The following is a 13,693-nucleotide window of genomic DNA, read 5'->3' as shown; positions in this document are numbered from 1 at the left end:
TCTTGACTGTCCAAGTCTTTGGTAATGTCCCCTAGAATTAATTAAAAACATCTTATTTTTAAAATACCCTGAATATGTAAACACTTTTGTTGTAGAATTATAAAAAGGTAGAATAACTGTTCCTTCTGTTAAACATAAATAAATGCAATTTGTTTCTTTCACATTGGAATATACAGTAATGCTAAAAAGGGATACATCAAAAACCACTGATGTATTATCTATCTTTGACATTCTATTGCAGTTATACTTCTTTTATGATATTAATTTACTGATTAGTAGTAAATTGTGTCATTAACCTGCGGTTAAAAATATTTAGATGCAAGTTAATTCAAGCTGAAGAGAAAGTGAAGAAACATGCAGATCTGCTGAACTGTCATTAGTGATACAGCTCACAATAAGGGACAGCCAGTACGGCCCAAACTTAATTATTAAACACAAGTGCCTGTAGGTCCAAACACACAGTCACACTCTTCTCACACACACTTACAATATGATTAATGTAAAGATGGAAAGACCATGACATTTCGCAGACTCTCTAAAACCCTGCTACTCAATTAGTCTCTTCAGAAAAAAATCATTTAGATATTTCAGGAAAAACACAATACTACGTAACACTAAAGGATCTTAGAAAGCTATATTTATTGATGCCTTTTTACTTGCAACGCTCAGCCCCAAACTCAACACACATCTCACAAACTACCTGTTAAGCAGACATTTGCTGTAAATCTACACACAAGGATGACCACGCATCGCTCACCTTTTTAAACAGCATCCGTAGACATGTGCACACAGCTCCTGAGTAAAGCTCCCCTCTCCAGCGCTGTGAGCTGTAACATGAGTGCTGAGCCATGACCGCAACCAGATCCAACAGGTGTCTTGTGTTGTTGTGTAGAGTCCTGGATGACAGAGACAGAAACTGAGTGACTCGGAATTAGCTATTGATTCAAACATCAAAGTCAAAATTCATAATTTGAATATGTAGTGTAATTCTAAGTGAAGTAAAGAATAAGCTACAGTTAGTCCAGTGCTGTTAACTTACTCAATTACTGGGCTAAACAAATTTGAGGTGCAACAATTTTGAACAAGTAAATTTATACTTTATCTAAAGTCATATATACCTTTCACATTGCTACATTTACTTTACTAAACAATTCTAATTCTGACGCAACTTTCTGACTTAATAATCAGCATAGAATGCTTTATATTTTCAAGATTTTATGGGCAAAATTGGTTTTGTAAAATTACTATTGTTGTAATCAAAAAAATGGCCAGTGTACCGTAAAAACTACTTTAGAGACTTTGTAAAACACTAGTCTGTGATGGGTTGCATGTTAAACTTTAACTTTAAAAGGACGGTATTAAAACGGTGCATGTATATTTTGATGTGATACTCTTTATATTTATTATAGACAAAATATTTCATACTTTCAACTCTCAATGTCCCAAAACATTAGGGTCAGCAGAGTTGATAATAACAAATAATTTTGCCTACTGTCATGCAGCGGCATCAACTCGGTGTTTCGTACTTACGAGTGACCATGTTAACTGCTGACCACCTTCCGAATGCAGTCTCTCGTTAAATTTGTCTCGTAATGTTTAAAACAAGAACACGGCGAATTATTACATAATACCACGATATGCTCTAAACAAATCAATGTAAACGGATAATATGCTAACTTTCTTAACTGCGAGCAACCGGTGCTGCATTCGGAAATCGGTCACCAATTAACTTGGTCGCCCGTAAATTCAAAGCACCGAAAACTGTTAGCTTTGATTTTTAGCTACATGGATGCTAAGGAAGTAGCATGTTTTCACAGAACATGGGCCAAACGTAAAGCTAGTGGCCAGAGCTTTAACCGAACTCACTGTTTACATAAACTAAAACACTAAAAGACCGCATGTGTGACCTCTGCTAGAAGGTAAGGGAAGGAATAAACGGACTTTATGAAGCAAAGTAAGCGATAATCAATGGATACGCAGGTTTGAGCACCAGGTACCAGGCAGGTGAGTTTGTTAGCATGCTATCGTATATGTTTACAAGCCGTATCAGTAGTGGTTTATGAACATTCACCACTTTAAACAGGCTACACGACTAACGTATGATCCCTGTGTTCTGCCCGTCCGTAGCCGCCTTCCACCATCTGTCCATTCTGCCACCTGTTTTGCCTGTGATGCCGCCAGAGACATGGATTTCCTGACGCTGTTTGCCATCTACGTGGTGGTGGTGCTGACATGTATAGCCCTTGTCTGCAAATACTCGGGCCAGCAGGAAACTCCGTTTCACACAGTGTTCAGTTATGTAGCAAAAGTAAGTTTACTAGAGCTTCGTGACAGCACGTTGAAAGCAAAGCGACACTGCGTGGCGCTATTCCACCTACAAAGGCGAAATTACAGTTTAAGGCGACACTCTTAACTTCGACTAAATTCAAAAATTGTTCAGTAAAGGTATTCCGACCTTCATTAAATGTAAGCTTTATTGTACATATGCAATGATAATTTAGTAGTTTTTCTATAATTAGAACAGATCAGACGTATTATTGGGAAAGCGCATTTGGGACGGTTTTTACTGCTGTAAACCCTAGAATACGGGCGCAAGACATTTCTTTGCGCGGCAGGCGTCGATGGATGAACTAATGATTGCTCACGTATCCGTTTGTAAATGTAGTTCCTTATTCTCCGCCGCAGTTAGATCTGATGCTGGTTTTCTTTCCAGGTGTTTAGCTCCTTCACACCAATGTGGATCCAACGCTTTTTAACGCGGATGTTGCACAGGCTGTTTCATCAAAGGTTGGGACTGAAATAAACCCAGTTTCATAGTATTTGTAACAAACAGTATGTATACAGTGTAATAGCGGTACTTACTTACACATAATTTTAGTCTTGCATTCTCTTCTCAAGGTTTTTGTTAAATTGGTGTCACTTCCCCCTGATTTCAGAAGCAACGTGTTCATCTATCTGCACATCCTACTGGAGAGCGCTGTGTATTTGGAGTTCTCCTATGAGGTGTTTGGCTTCTGCAGGGAGATGGACACCACCCTCACCAGCCTGTCTGTGCCTTACGTCCTGCTGGTCATCAAGACCTACCTCTTCTACCTCTGTATCAAACGAGATCCAGGTTAATGTTGGAATAGTAGACAAATACAAATCGTTGTAATGTGCAACAGTGCCATGTTTCTTCCAAAATGTCTCTCACCCTGATCCCTCCCCTGACAGGCACAGTGACAATGAAAAAAGTTTCTGGCCAGCTCCTTATGTATCCATATGATGAGAAGCTGTTTCACCCAGGAGTCTCATGTCCTTCCTGCCAGCTTGTCAAACCAGCTCGCTCCAAACACTGCAGTAAGAATTTAAGTATACTGAAAATACGTCTGGATGGTTAAATATTTATTTGGAACTCCTGTTGCCATCACTGGACTGAGGAAAATACTGTGTGTATTTCAGGGCTTTGCAACAGATGCGTCCTGCGTTTTGACCACCACTGTATCTGGGTGAACAACTGCATCGGCGCTCGGAACACGCGCTACTTCCTGCTGTACCTCTTCAGCGTGTGTGCCATGGCAGCAGCCATCTCCTTGCTAACAGGGGACATGCTGCTTCACACTGTGCTACGCTCGGGGCTTCTCAGGGCCAGTTACATAGATGAGCACGGCCAGCAGCAGTCAGCGGGGCCCCTGTTTGTGGCACAGGTCGGACTCAAAACTGCTGACGTACATTGATTACATTTATTACAAACTGAAATAACCACTTTGCTCTCCCCTTACAGCATCTGTTCCTGACCTTCCCCAGAATTGTCTTCATGTTGGGCTTCGTGGTCTTCGTCTTCTTCCTCCTTGCGGGTTACGCTTTGTTCCATTTCTACCTGGCACTTGTCAACCAGACGTCCAACGAGTGGTACAAAAGTAGGGGTCACGTTTGTCAGCACTGTCACCCAGACCATCATCATCATCATCATCATCGCCCAGTGCCAGACCACTCCACGAGGTCTTTCTACAGCCGAGGGCTCCTCCGAAACCTGGGGGAGATTTTCTTTCCTCCGCAACCTGTTAAGAAAAAACACAACTAAAGACACTATAGCCTTCTCTGTTTTAATGCTGCATTTACTGTATGTGGCCTTAGAGTTTGTGTCTCCCTAAAGCTGACTGGAGAAATAAAGTTTACTAATTTTTATATGGGCTTTGGTGTCTCTTACACATTGTAATGATTTGGACATAGTCATTCAATCATAATCATTTTTATTGTGTCAAATAACAGTCTGTTACCTTAGGTTGCAGCAGGTAGCAGCAACCTGCAGTACAAAAATACGTGCTTCTCAGAGTAAACAAATTTTATCTATTTAAACTAAATATTATAAAAGAGTTACCTAATGGCGTTATCGCGACTAGTTTAGCAATATTGGCCTTAAAGACACGAACCAAACTTTGGATCCAGAAAGACACGTGTGGACGTCAGTATCGTGGTACTGTCGCTTTAAGACAGTGCGGAACTAAGTGGAGAGTTGATGTAATACCCGGTGGAAGGTCAGGATCTCTGGTGCATTTCAACACTACATTTATTAGCAATCGATAGATTAGAGTCGCTTAAAAGGTGCCAGGAAGGTTAAACGGCGCGACCGTGACTCCAGCACCACAGACGCGCATGACCGCCGGAGGCGACGCCGCCGCTCTCAGTGGGACACGAGACGCACAGTCACGGCGCGTGCGGAGCCGGCGATCGGAGCCACCGGGGGAGTCATAGCGGAGAAGACGCCGTGATGTCTGCGTCCAAGTGCTCGCGCCTGAGCGGGGCGCTCATCGAGCAGCTGCTGGACTCCGTGGACAGCGTGCTGTTCGACTGCGACGGGGTGATCTGGCGCGGCGACCAGGCGATCCCCGGCGCCGCGCAGGTCATCAACCGGCTCAAGGAGAAGGGCAAGCGCGTCTTCTTCGTCACCAACAACAGCAGCAAGACGCGGCGGATGTACGCGGAGAAGATGTCGGGCATGGGCTTCAACGTGAGCGAAGAGGAGGTGTTCGGGACCGCGTACTGCTCCGCCGTGTACCTGAAGACGGTGTGTCACGTGGAGGGGAAGGTCTACCTGATCGGCAGCGACGCGATGAGGCAGGAGCTGGAGGCCATGGGCATCCCGCACACCGGGGTGGGGGCCGATCACATCGTCGGCAGGCAGGCCGACTGGGCCAACGTGCCTCTGGACCCCGAGGTGAAGGCGGTGGTGGTGGGTTTCGATGAGCACTTCAGTTACATGAAGATGAATAGAGCCTTCCAGTACCTGAGCCAACGGGACTGTCTGTTTGTGGGAACCAACAGGGACACCAAGCTGCCCCTGGAGGGGGGCAAGGCAGTCCCAGGTAGGAGCAGTCACGTTTACAATAACCTGTAAGCATGGATATTAACTAACTATAAGATATGGGGCCAGTTTAATACTCTGACCTCCTCCTCCAGGCACCGGCTGCCTCCTGCAGGCCGTGGAGACGGCCGCCCAGCGCCGGGCCCAGACGGTGGGGAAGCCCCACCGCTTCATGTTCGACTGCGTGGCCTCCAAGTTCGGCGTGGAGCGCGGCCGCTGCCTGATGGTCGGCGACCGCCTGGACACGGACATCCTGCTCGGCTCCAACTGCGGCCTGAAGACCCTGCTCACGCTGACGGGGGTCAGCTCCGTGGCGGACGCCGAGGCCCATCAGAGGAGCGGCTGCCCGGAGCGCCAGGGGATGGTGCCGGATTACTACGTGGACAGCATCGCGGACCTCCTTCCGGCGCTGCAGGGATGAGACGTCCGGACCGAAAACCCGAGGAGTCTGGCCACACTCTCACATGTCGTCTATGGCCTCTAAAAGGGAATATATTTTGTTACATTTAACGACCGAGATTCCAAAATCAAGACTTGTGATTTGTTAAACCACATGAAAACCATGATATAAGTAATTAGTTATAGATCAAATATGAACAATGATTTCCAGTATTGTTTGAATCTAATTTAAGCGTTTACAAGTAAACAGTGTTTGCTTTTAGAGGAAGAGGTGCACTGTTCTTTGAAAGAACTCTTGCTCAGTCTGTGACACAATCTCCCAAACTCAAGTCAAAAAAAAGGGAAGAGAAATAAGTGTCTAGAGTTTCACAAGACGTGTGTTCAGGTTTAAAGCACTAGACATAGAATCAGGGAATGAGGGGAGAAGGCACTGAACTGCTTTTGCTGTTGCTCTGTGTGTTTTAAGTAGAGAGTGAATGTTGTCACAGCCCAATGGCGAATAAGTGCAAGTCATCCACACAATAGATTTTTCTTTCTTTCTAAATGTCCCCATAAACAATGGATATAATGCTCAGATGTGTAATAAAACAAACTATCTTAACGAAACCGACCTCAGCCTCTTCTCTCCGCGGAGCTGAGCTCCAGTTGGAGCTGTCTTTAAAGTCACCTTGGGCTGTCGTCGCGCGGATGCGGCGGCAGCCGGAGGCGCGTATCACCTCTCGCCTGGTGAGAGGAGCTTTCCACGCGGCGCCCGTCTCGCCCCATTGTCCATTATCTGGCTCGGGAAGGTGGCCAATTCCTTGTGCACGCATATGCATGCACAATATGCACACGAGTAGAAAGAAGAGACATATTATATATAGGAGTCATATTCGAATGGGAAGGCGTAAATAAGGGGGGGATTCTGTGGAATAAATCTCGATTGGTGGCGCCATTCAGGGTTCTGTTTGTGTGAGGAGGAGGAGGAGGAGGGGGGCGAAGGGGGAGGTCTGTGGGGCACAAAGAGGAGCCGGTCAGGTGTGCAGGAGTCCCGGGCAGCGCCGGTCATGACCACAGCTCCGCGCTGAGAGCTCGCAGCAGGAGGCAGAGCGCGCGAGGAGCCGCCCGGCGTCGCAGGATGGCCATGTGCTGCAAGCGTTCGGAAAACCACGTGGAGGAGGTAGGGCGGCGGGAAGGGGCCCGACCCGCGTGGGGGCCGCCGGTGACTGTGTGTGGGTCAGGGTTCGTCTGAGCAGCCTGTTTACGTGCGTCCTGTGTGTGGCGCCGTCCCGCTAGGGTGGGGGCCCAGTGGCGTCGCCGCGGTGCCGCTTCCCGCACCGAGCGCTGTGGCTCAGCCTGTCGGCCTCCCTGCTCCTGACGGTCCTGGTCCTCGGCCTGACGTGGCACCTCGGGCTGTCACGGCCGTCCTCCCAGGTGCGGCGCCTGCACCTACGGTAACACAACACCTCCACGCCGCCGCTGTCGTTCCTAACACGGAGGCTTGTCGCTCCAGTCGTTGCAGGTGGTGAGGATCACGGTTCCCGATGAGGTCGGGCTCGCGATCAACCAGACGGCGGTTGTGGACCAGCAGAACCACGTGGTGACGTTCTCCGTGGCCTCGGCACCAAATCAAAGGTCCACCGTGGTCTTTGATGTCAAACATGTACGTACTGGCGATTTACCCACGAGCTCCACGGAACGACGGCGTAACCAGCGTGTGTTTGTCTGCTGTGTCGCAGGGGTTGATATGTTACAAACCCGTCCACCAGGACAGCTGCTTCCTGCGAAAGATGGAGCAGCCGGACTACGACCACGTGCACTCCCTGCTTCACGAGTCAGCGCACAAGGTCTGATGTGCATTATGGCTTCCCTGAATGTTCAGGATACGTGAGACGCACCGTAAGCATATTGGAGGTGGGGCTGCCCTTTCAGGATTCCCAGGTGTTTCCAAAGTCTGTGCCTCACTAATGTGAGAACTGGCGTTTGTGCAGCTCACAGGTCCCACTTAGCCACGGCGTACTGGGTTCCATATGTCTCGCGTGGCTTCCCAGCGCTCCGTATGCAGAGACGGGTGAAGTATACAGGGCCTTTAGGAAAAGCATAGCCCCGCTCTCTCACCTCCATGGCTGAATTCCTCAGCATCATGCGATCCTTCCACCCCCGTGGACCTGCCGGGGTCCTCTTACAAAGAGTCCTGGAGCAGGCACAATGGCCACTCTGTGTGAGGCCCCTTCGCGCTTTTAAGACTCCTCTGTTTGTGTTGATTAAAATAGAGCCCGATGCAGCGGTCAGCAGGACGGGGACACACAGTGGGTCAATTCAAAATCGAGCCCTGTTCATTATTACAGGTGACTGGTACGAGGCCAACGATGAGCCACGCCGGTAAACTGAGAGCCGTTCCTCTGCCTTATCATCCTTCTGCACAATAGCCTGTTTCCACGCATCAAAAGCTGCATTCGAGCGGTTTTGTGATCTTTTTCCCGTGGTGTCACGTGACTCATATAGCACTGCTGCTGATTGTGGTCATTTAATCTGCGATAAGTGTAGGCCTCTGTGGACTGAGAGGAGACGTGGTGTCACAATGGCGTCCTTGGTCCCTTCTACGGCAGAGGTGGTTACGTGAGGCACTCGGGTGTAACACTATTTTAAGTGGTTCACCATCAGAACCAATCAGAGGTGTAAGTGGCACAATTACACACAGCCTTTGAGCTAAAGAATAGCACAAACGTGCAAGTGTTTAGACGTCATGAGGAAGGAGGAACTTTTGTGGGTTTCTCTACTCGTCTGTTGTGGATTTTCTGTTAAGACGCTGTGATTCTGTCCTCAGCAGAGCCGGTTCCGCCTTTCTGCCAATGAAACCCAGAGGCAGATGGAGTTCCTGGGCGTGCTGGCAGCCAGTCAGGTGGAGGCGGCCGCGTTGGAGAAGCCGCTGCAGGCTCTGTGTCAGGACAGGTCCGTTCACTGGACCCGGATGGCCAAGGGTGAGCACAGCCAGGCTTTCTGCTTTCTTCAGGTGTTGAACATGGGCCTGACACGACCATTTTCACCACAATATCAGCTCCTGGCTTTTTTGTCAATCTACACGTGCCCTGTGCACCAGCAAAGTTAAAATTAGGCAGCTGGCAGACCCATGAACTCAACATGTCCGGCTGAAACCTAAGACTACCCATGCTTTGCAGTGACCTTTTCACTGCTGCAGTGAAGGGTGGCCTGAAAAAAACTACTGATACTTTAGTATAATGTACATTAGTTGATATAATCAGCATCATCTGATGATAAAGGTTTTTCAAAAAAAATTTGAGGCATGCAAAATTTTGCAGATATATATTTCACAGGTCAAGTACTCTTATTTTGTCTGGCCTCTGTAGCTGAAATCCCAAAGCTGTATTAATTAAAAAACATGCTATTTACAACCTGATCCTGTTGCTTTAGATCTGTATCATTTTGTCTTGGTCAGGTCCTGGCAAACAGAGGCTGGTCTACTTCTGCATCGACATCTGCTTCCCCAGTAACGTCTGTGTGTCCGTTTGCTTCTATTACCTCCCAGAGTGATGGTGCTTTTCCTTCGTACTGTCCCAGCAAATCATCAGGGAAACAAAGTTGCCTTTTTAGCTTCCTTTATAAAAAAACAGAAACAAGCCAGCATTGAGTTTCCTTCGTGCCATACAGCTGCCAGTAAACCAACGAACAGCCAACTCTTCGAGTTCCTGTCCGTCCTTCCGACAGAGAGGAGATGGAGACAGGCTGTCACAGTTATCACCACAGCCCCATCGTCACCCTCGTCATGGAAAATGCCCTGTGAATGTGGCAGACTTCAGACATTGTAGAATAAAAATCCCCTTTTTTTGTACTTGCATTTAACTGTGCAACTGTAACCACTGCTACAGTGTTTTCATCTGTCTAATAAAAGCCTGTTGGATATTTCCAATGTCCAGTTTTTCTCAGGCTGGAAAAGAACAGTGAGGGACTTGTCTTCATTCTGTACATAATTTACTCTTAACACTCCATGTAATCATTATAAGAAGAGTATGAAATGACTTCTGATACAACAGCGCACAAAGATTTGAATTTAAACTTTTATGAGGACTTTTATAGGGCAGTTGATTTTCACTACCATGTGTTTTCTTCTGACTGAACACTTCACAGGAAAATGGCAAGAAGAGCCATATTATTGTTCATTCACACTTAATATAAGAGCAAGTAGGTCCCACTGACGTCGACACATAAACACCTTCATGGAAAGAGTTTGCTGCTTGTCTAACATTGTTTCACTGATGCAGCGACTGCGCCATCCCCAGTGTCATTGCTTCTGGTCTGATTTCTCCTCCTCAGCCGAGCACACTGTCGTTGAAAGCGAGACACACCACGGCCTTCTGATGGCCGCTGTATTCCCTCTTGATCTCTCCGGTCTCCACGCACCACAGACGAGCTAGGTTGTCTGAGGAAGCTGCAGATAAAAAAAATACCTTAGGTTTACACCGAGATCTCAATCATTCAGCTTTTTGTCATTCAAGTTATAGCGATTGACCTACTGACAACTAAAAATAACAAAGTGAAATTTTAATTAAAAAAAAATTAATATTTAATAATTTTTAAGGGTTAGGAAGAATGGTAAGGATGGCGATGCCACGACGTCTGCTCTTTGTTCAACTATCCCTGCTTCTCCACTGGCTGAGAGTAGGCAGAACAGAGGGAGCCCGTGTGTTTTATCTGTTTAACAAGTACACTCTCATCAACAAACATCCCAATCCTGCTTACTTCTGGAAGTGTCCCACATTTTAATAGTGGTTCACTAACAACCAGAAACTAAAAAATATTTCCTCCCTTTGCGTCATTATAATTACTAGTTTGTATTATAAATTACATTAACACTGTCCAGATTTAGAACTCACACAAACCCAAAACACCCACTGTCTTGTTCTGACTGTAAAACAATAATTAATAATATCATAATAATATTGTTTGCATAGGCTCGTGAACTGACCAGTTACAATATACTGGGAGTCTCCGGAGAAGGCACAGTCCCACATCCAGCCCCTTGATGTCTCTCCAGGATTGTTGCTCTTGATGCTTAGTTCAGTCATCAACGAGAAATTGGATGTTCTCCAGATCTTACACGTCTGATCTGCTGAGCAGGTGGCCAAAAGTCTGGAGGAGACAATAATACACAAAAAGTTAATAGTGTCGACAACACGTTCAATTACGATTCTCAGAGGACAACAGCATCTTCTTCAAGTATCAAACAGAAGAGGCAAAAGTGAAACTAATTTGATTAACATTCATATTTTTCTGTTAAAATAATATTTTCATTACCGGACCATTTACAGACAGAAAAGGTGTCGATGGTTGAAGAAGAGAGTTCTTACGTTGAATCAGGGCTGAACTTGCAACGGAGAGAGTAGCGTTTGTGTGCAGGGATTTTAGTCTTAGGGTTGAGCTGAGTCATTTCATCTCCAATGCCTCCAGCAAGATTCCAGACAAAACAATTCCCCTGATAAGGAGAAAATAGAAATGAAAATAGTCTTTAAATTTAACATACTGCAATATAACTCTCCTGAAATAATAACTATTTCATACGGACCGAGCTGTTGACTGCGGCCATGTAACTGGCATCTGGGTCAATGTGAACTGAGTTGATTGAGACCTCTGGTTCAGGAATCAGCTGCTCATTGTGGTCAGTCTTGAGATCCCAAATATGAATTACTCCACTCTGATCTCCAACAATCAGCTCTGCCTAAAACAACATGTGACAGTACAATGCATTTTTTTATGTATTCAGGCCATTGGCACGATCTAGTTAACATTGGTAGATACATCTGTGTCTTTCAGACCTATGAAGTTGGCACTAGTAATAGCCCACTCGGAATCAGAGTATATTTAACACCTCACCTGGTTGGGATGAAGACACACACAGTTGATTGGAGCATTTACTTGGAAGATTCTCTGACACTGAAGGTTTCTTGATCTACAGGTGAACAGATAATTTGTGCTAGTTAATTTCTTTTAGGTAATTTTAAATTAAACCTATTGATTTATTTTGAGACAGGTCTGTACCTCAGGTCCCATATGCGAGCCATACAATCTTCACCTCCTGTGTACATCCAGCGTCCATCTTCATGGAATCCCACAGATGTGATGTTCTTGCTGACTCCATCATAGTTAATTACTGGGTTGGGATTGTTTGAGTTTAAGTCGTACATGCGGATGTGTTGATAACCTTAAAAGCAAACATAAACACAGGCTAAAGCAACTGTGATAATTGCATTATGCAGCCCTGGTTTGACGAAGATGATGACGAGGACTAACCTGCAGCTGCAATCATACTCCGGTCAGGTGTAATCTCAAGTGAATTTACCTGCTGGAAACAAATGTTAAGGTAATGGCATATTCATCTGTACCTTCAAAGCCTATTTCTAATTTCTGAATGCAAGAGTGGTACAACCCAGTAATACTGCTATAGTGATACAGTGTCGTTTTAGTGCCATAGCAGGACATCTCGAAAGGTTAACTGTAGCCCCAGTTAAATCCAGGTTCCAGTTTGTAAATGTGAGTCCTCTGGATGTTTCGGATTTCACTATAACGTGTGTGTCCGTTACAGTAAGGATACGGAATCCTGGTGCTGCACCGTCCTGGTGCAGATGCCGCTGTGAGCTTGCCAGAAGCGAACTGTATGGTCGTATCCAGCAGTGGCGAGAATGACTGGGTCGCTGCCCACCGTCCCCTGGTTCACGTTCATGCTTGTGTCAGAGATGATGCTGCGCGCGGCGCTAAAATGAAGGAAGAGTCAGCGTCTGTAGTTTTCTCATTGCCATTACCTCAACCGTATGCACACAAATACAACATTGCTGTCATGCAGAGAAATAAATCGTTGAACAATATTTGTTACAACGTACATGCTAACGCTAGCAAAGTAGCCTGGAAAGATTTAACTAGCATTAGATAACGTTTCCAAGCTACTTCGCAGAAGTTTAATTTTCGTTGGGTATAAATTTGCATGTGTACAGTACGTCAACTTAGATAACACAAGAAATAAGACAAGCTTTGATTACCGTCTGTCGTTGGTGTTTACAGTATGGCACGTCTCGGTAATCTATCCCCTAGCAACACACACTATAATAATAGTTCCGCCTTGTATGTTACGTTCTGCTACTGTATAAATAGCAGAACCACGTTTTTGGATAAAAAAAACATAGATGATGCACATGTACGAAAAAAAGTATGAATTGTTTATTCAGATTTAAAACTAACCAGAAAGAAAATAACCAATGTCATAAAAATCGATGAAGTCTTTCTAAAGGTCAGTGGAACTTCTTCAAGATTTTCAGTCATAAAATGTTCCTTGCTAAAAGTTGGACAGCTTCTTTAACCCTTATCTCGTCTTCGATCATTTTTGGCGTCATTTTGGCTGTTACAGCTTCTGGCATGATGTTTTTTTCTATGCTTTTTAAAATTCTGAAAAAAGTAATAGACTAGTTAAAAAAGCCGTCTCTGTCCTGGGCTACACACTGGAGTTCATGGAGGAGGTGGAAGATAGGAGGATGTTGACTAAACTAACATCCATCATGGATGCACTACATTGTTGAGACTCTGAGCAGCTCCTTCAGCACCAGACTGTTACACCCACCATGCAGGAATTTGAGCTACGTTCCTCCCCACAGCCATCAGGCTGTACAATATATCACTACAGACACAATTGTCACAATCCGCCGGTTCCCTTTCTGTTGGTGTTTTACTGGTATTATATTTTTACTGTTACTGTTGTTTACTGTTTTTTTCTTGCACTATTATAACCGTTATTTCCTTTTGCACAACCTTTGTACTGTTGGTGTTTACTTTTTCTTTTTTGTCCATCATGCTGCTGCTGTAAGCACAAACATTTCCCCATTGCAGGAATAATAAAGTCGTATCCTATCCTATCCTATCCTATCCTATCCTATCCTATCCTATCCTATATTGACATCCTACTTCTAA

The 13,693-nt window shown here is 45.5% G+C and overlaps 4 protein-coding genes across 7 annotated transcripts; 3 read left to right on the top strand and 1 right to left on the bottom strand.

Moving 5' to 3' along the window:
* The first annotated feature begins 1,769 nt into the window (after positions 1 to 1,769).
* Positions 1,770 to 4,167, top strand: zdhhc4 (zinc finger DHHC-type palmitoyltransferase 4). Of its 2 annotated transcripts, none has more exons than XM_029133234.3 (7): positions 1,770 to 2,004; positions 2,128 to 2,308; positions 2,714 to 2,787; positions 2,937 to 3,115; positions 3,214 to 3,339; positions 3,442 to 3,686; positions 3,764 to 4,167. In XM_029133234.3, the coding sequence occupies exons 2-7, from the start codon at positions 2,186 to 2,188 to the stop codon at positions 4,061 to 4,063; spliced, it is 1,047 nt and encodes a 348-aa protein (XP_028989067.1). In that variant the 5' UTR covers positions 1,770 to 2,004; positions 2,128 to 2,185; the 3' UTR covers positions 4,064 to 4,167. The 2 variants fall into 2 exon arrangements, with proteins under 2 accessions (XP_028989067.1, XP_055360026.1); XM_055504051.1 differs by having other exon boundaries at positions 1,780 to 1,919.
* Positions 4,168 to 4,309: 142 nt separating this feature from the next.
* pgp (phosphoglycolate phosphatase) lies at positions 4,310 to 6,349 on the top strand. The gene is made up of 2 exons (XM_029133238.3): positions 4,310 to 5,345; positions 5,440 to 6,349. The coding sequence occupies exons 1-2, from the start codon at positions 4,751 to 4,753 to the stop codon at positions 5,763 to 5,765; spliced, it is 921 nt and encodes a 306-aa protein (XP_028989071.1). The 5' UTR covers positions 4,310 to 4,750; the 3' UTR covers positions 5,766 to 6,349.
* A 168-nt stretch (positions 6,350 to 6,517) lies between these two features.
* Positions 6,518 to 9,679, top strand: bricd5 (BRICHOS domain containing 5). Of its 2 annotated transcripts, none has more exons than XM_029133240.2 (6): positions 6,518 to 6,902; positions 7,019 to 7,156; positions 7,236 to 7,385; positions 7,462 to 7,569; positions 8,553 to 8,703; positions 9,180 to 9,679. In XM_029133240.2, the coding sequence occupies exons 1-6, from the start codon at positions 6,861 to 6,863 to the stop codon at positions 9,272 to 9,274; spliced, it is 684 nt and encodes a 227-aa protein (XP_028989073.1). In that variant the 5' UTR covers positions 6,518 to 6,860; the 3' UTR covers positions 9,275 to 9,679. The 2 variants fall into 2 exon arrangements, with proteins under 2 accessions (XP_028989073.1, XP_028989072.1); XM_029133239.2 differs by having other exon boundaries at positions 8,550 to 8,703.
* Positions 9,680 to 9,784: 105 nt separating this feature from the next.
* On the bottom strand, positions 9,785 to 12,849 carry mlst8 (MTOR associated protein, LST8 homolog (S. cerevisiae)). Of its 2 annotated transcripts, none has more exons than XM_029133235.3 (9): positions 12,772 to 12,849; positions 12,330 to 12,489; positions 12,029 to 12,080; positions 11,777 to 11,939; positions 11,612 to 11,687; positions 11,304 to 11,456; positions 11,089 to 11,213; positions 10,707 to 10,870; positions 9,785 to 10,169 (listed from the first exon to the last, which is right to left on the bottom strand). In XM_029133235.3, the coding sequence occupies exons 2-9, from the start codon at positions 12,456 to 12,458 to the stop codon at positions 10,051 to 10,053; spliced, it is 981 nt and encodes a 326-aa protein (XP_028989068.1). In that variant the 5' UTR covers positions 12,459 to 12,489; positions 12,772 to 12,849; the 3' UTR covers positions 9,785 to 10,050. The 2 variants fall into 2 exon arrangements, with proteins under 2 accessions (XP_028989068.1, XP_028989069.1); XM_029133236.2 differs by having other exon boundaries at positions 12,330 to 12,477; positions 12,772 to 12,843.
* Between the last annotated feature and the right edge of the window lie 844 nt (positions 12,850 to 13,693).

This window comes from Betta splendens, chromosome 19 (assembly GCF_900634795.4).
Source record: "Betta splendens chromosome 19, fBetSpl5.4, whole genome shotgun sequence".
NCBI classification, from domain to species: Eukaryota; Metazoa; Chordata; class Actinopteri; order Anabantiformes; family Osphronemidae; genus Betta; species Betta splendens.
This window is presented reverse-complemented; position numbering and strand designations above follow the sequence as displayed.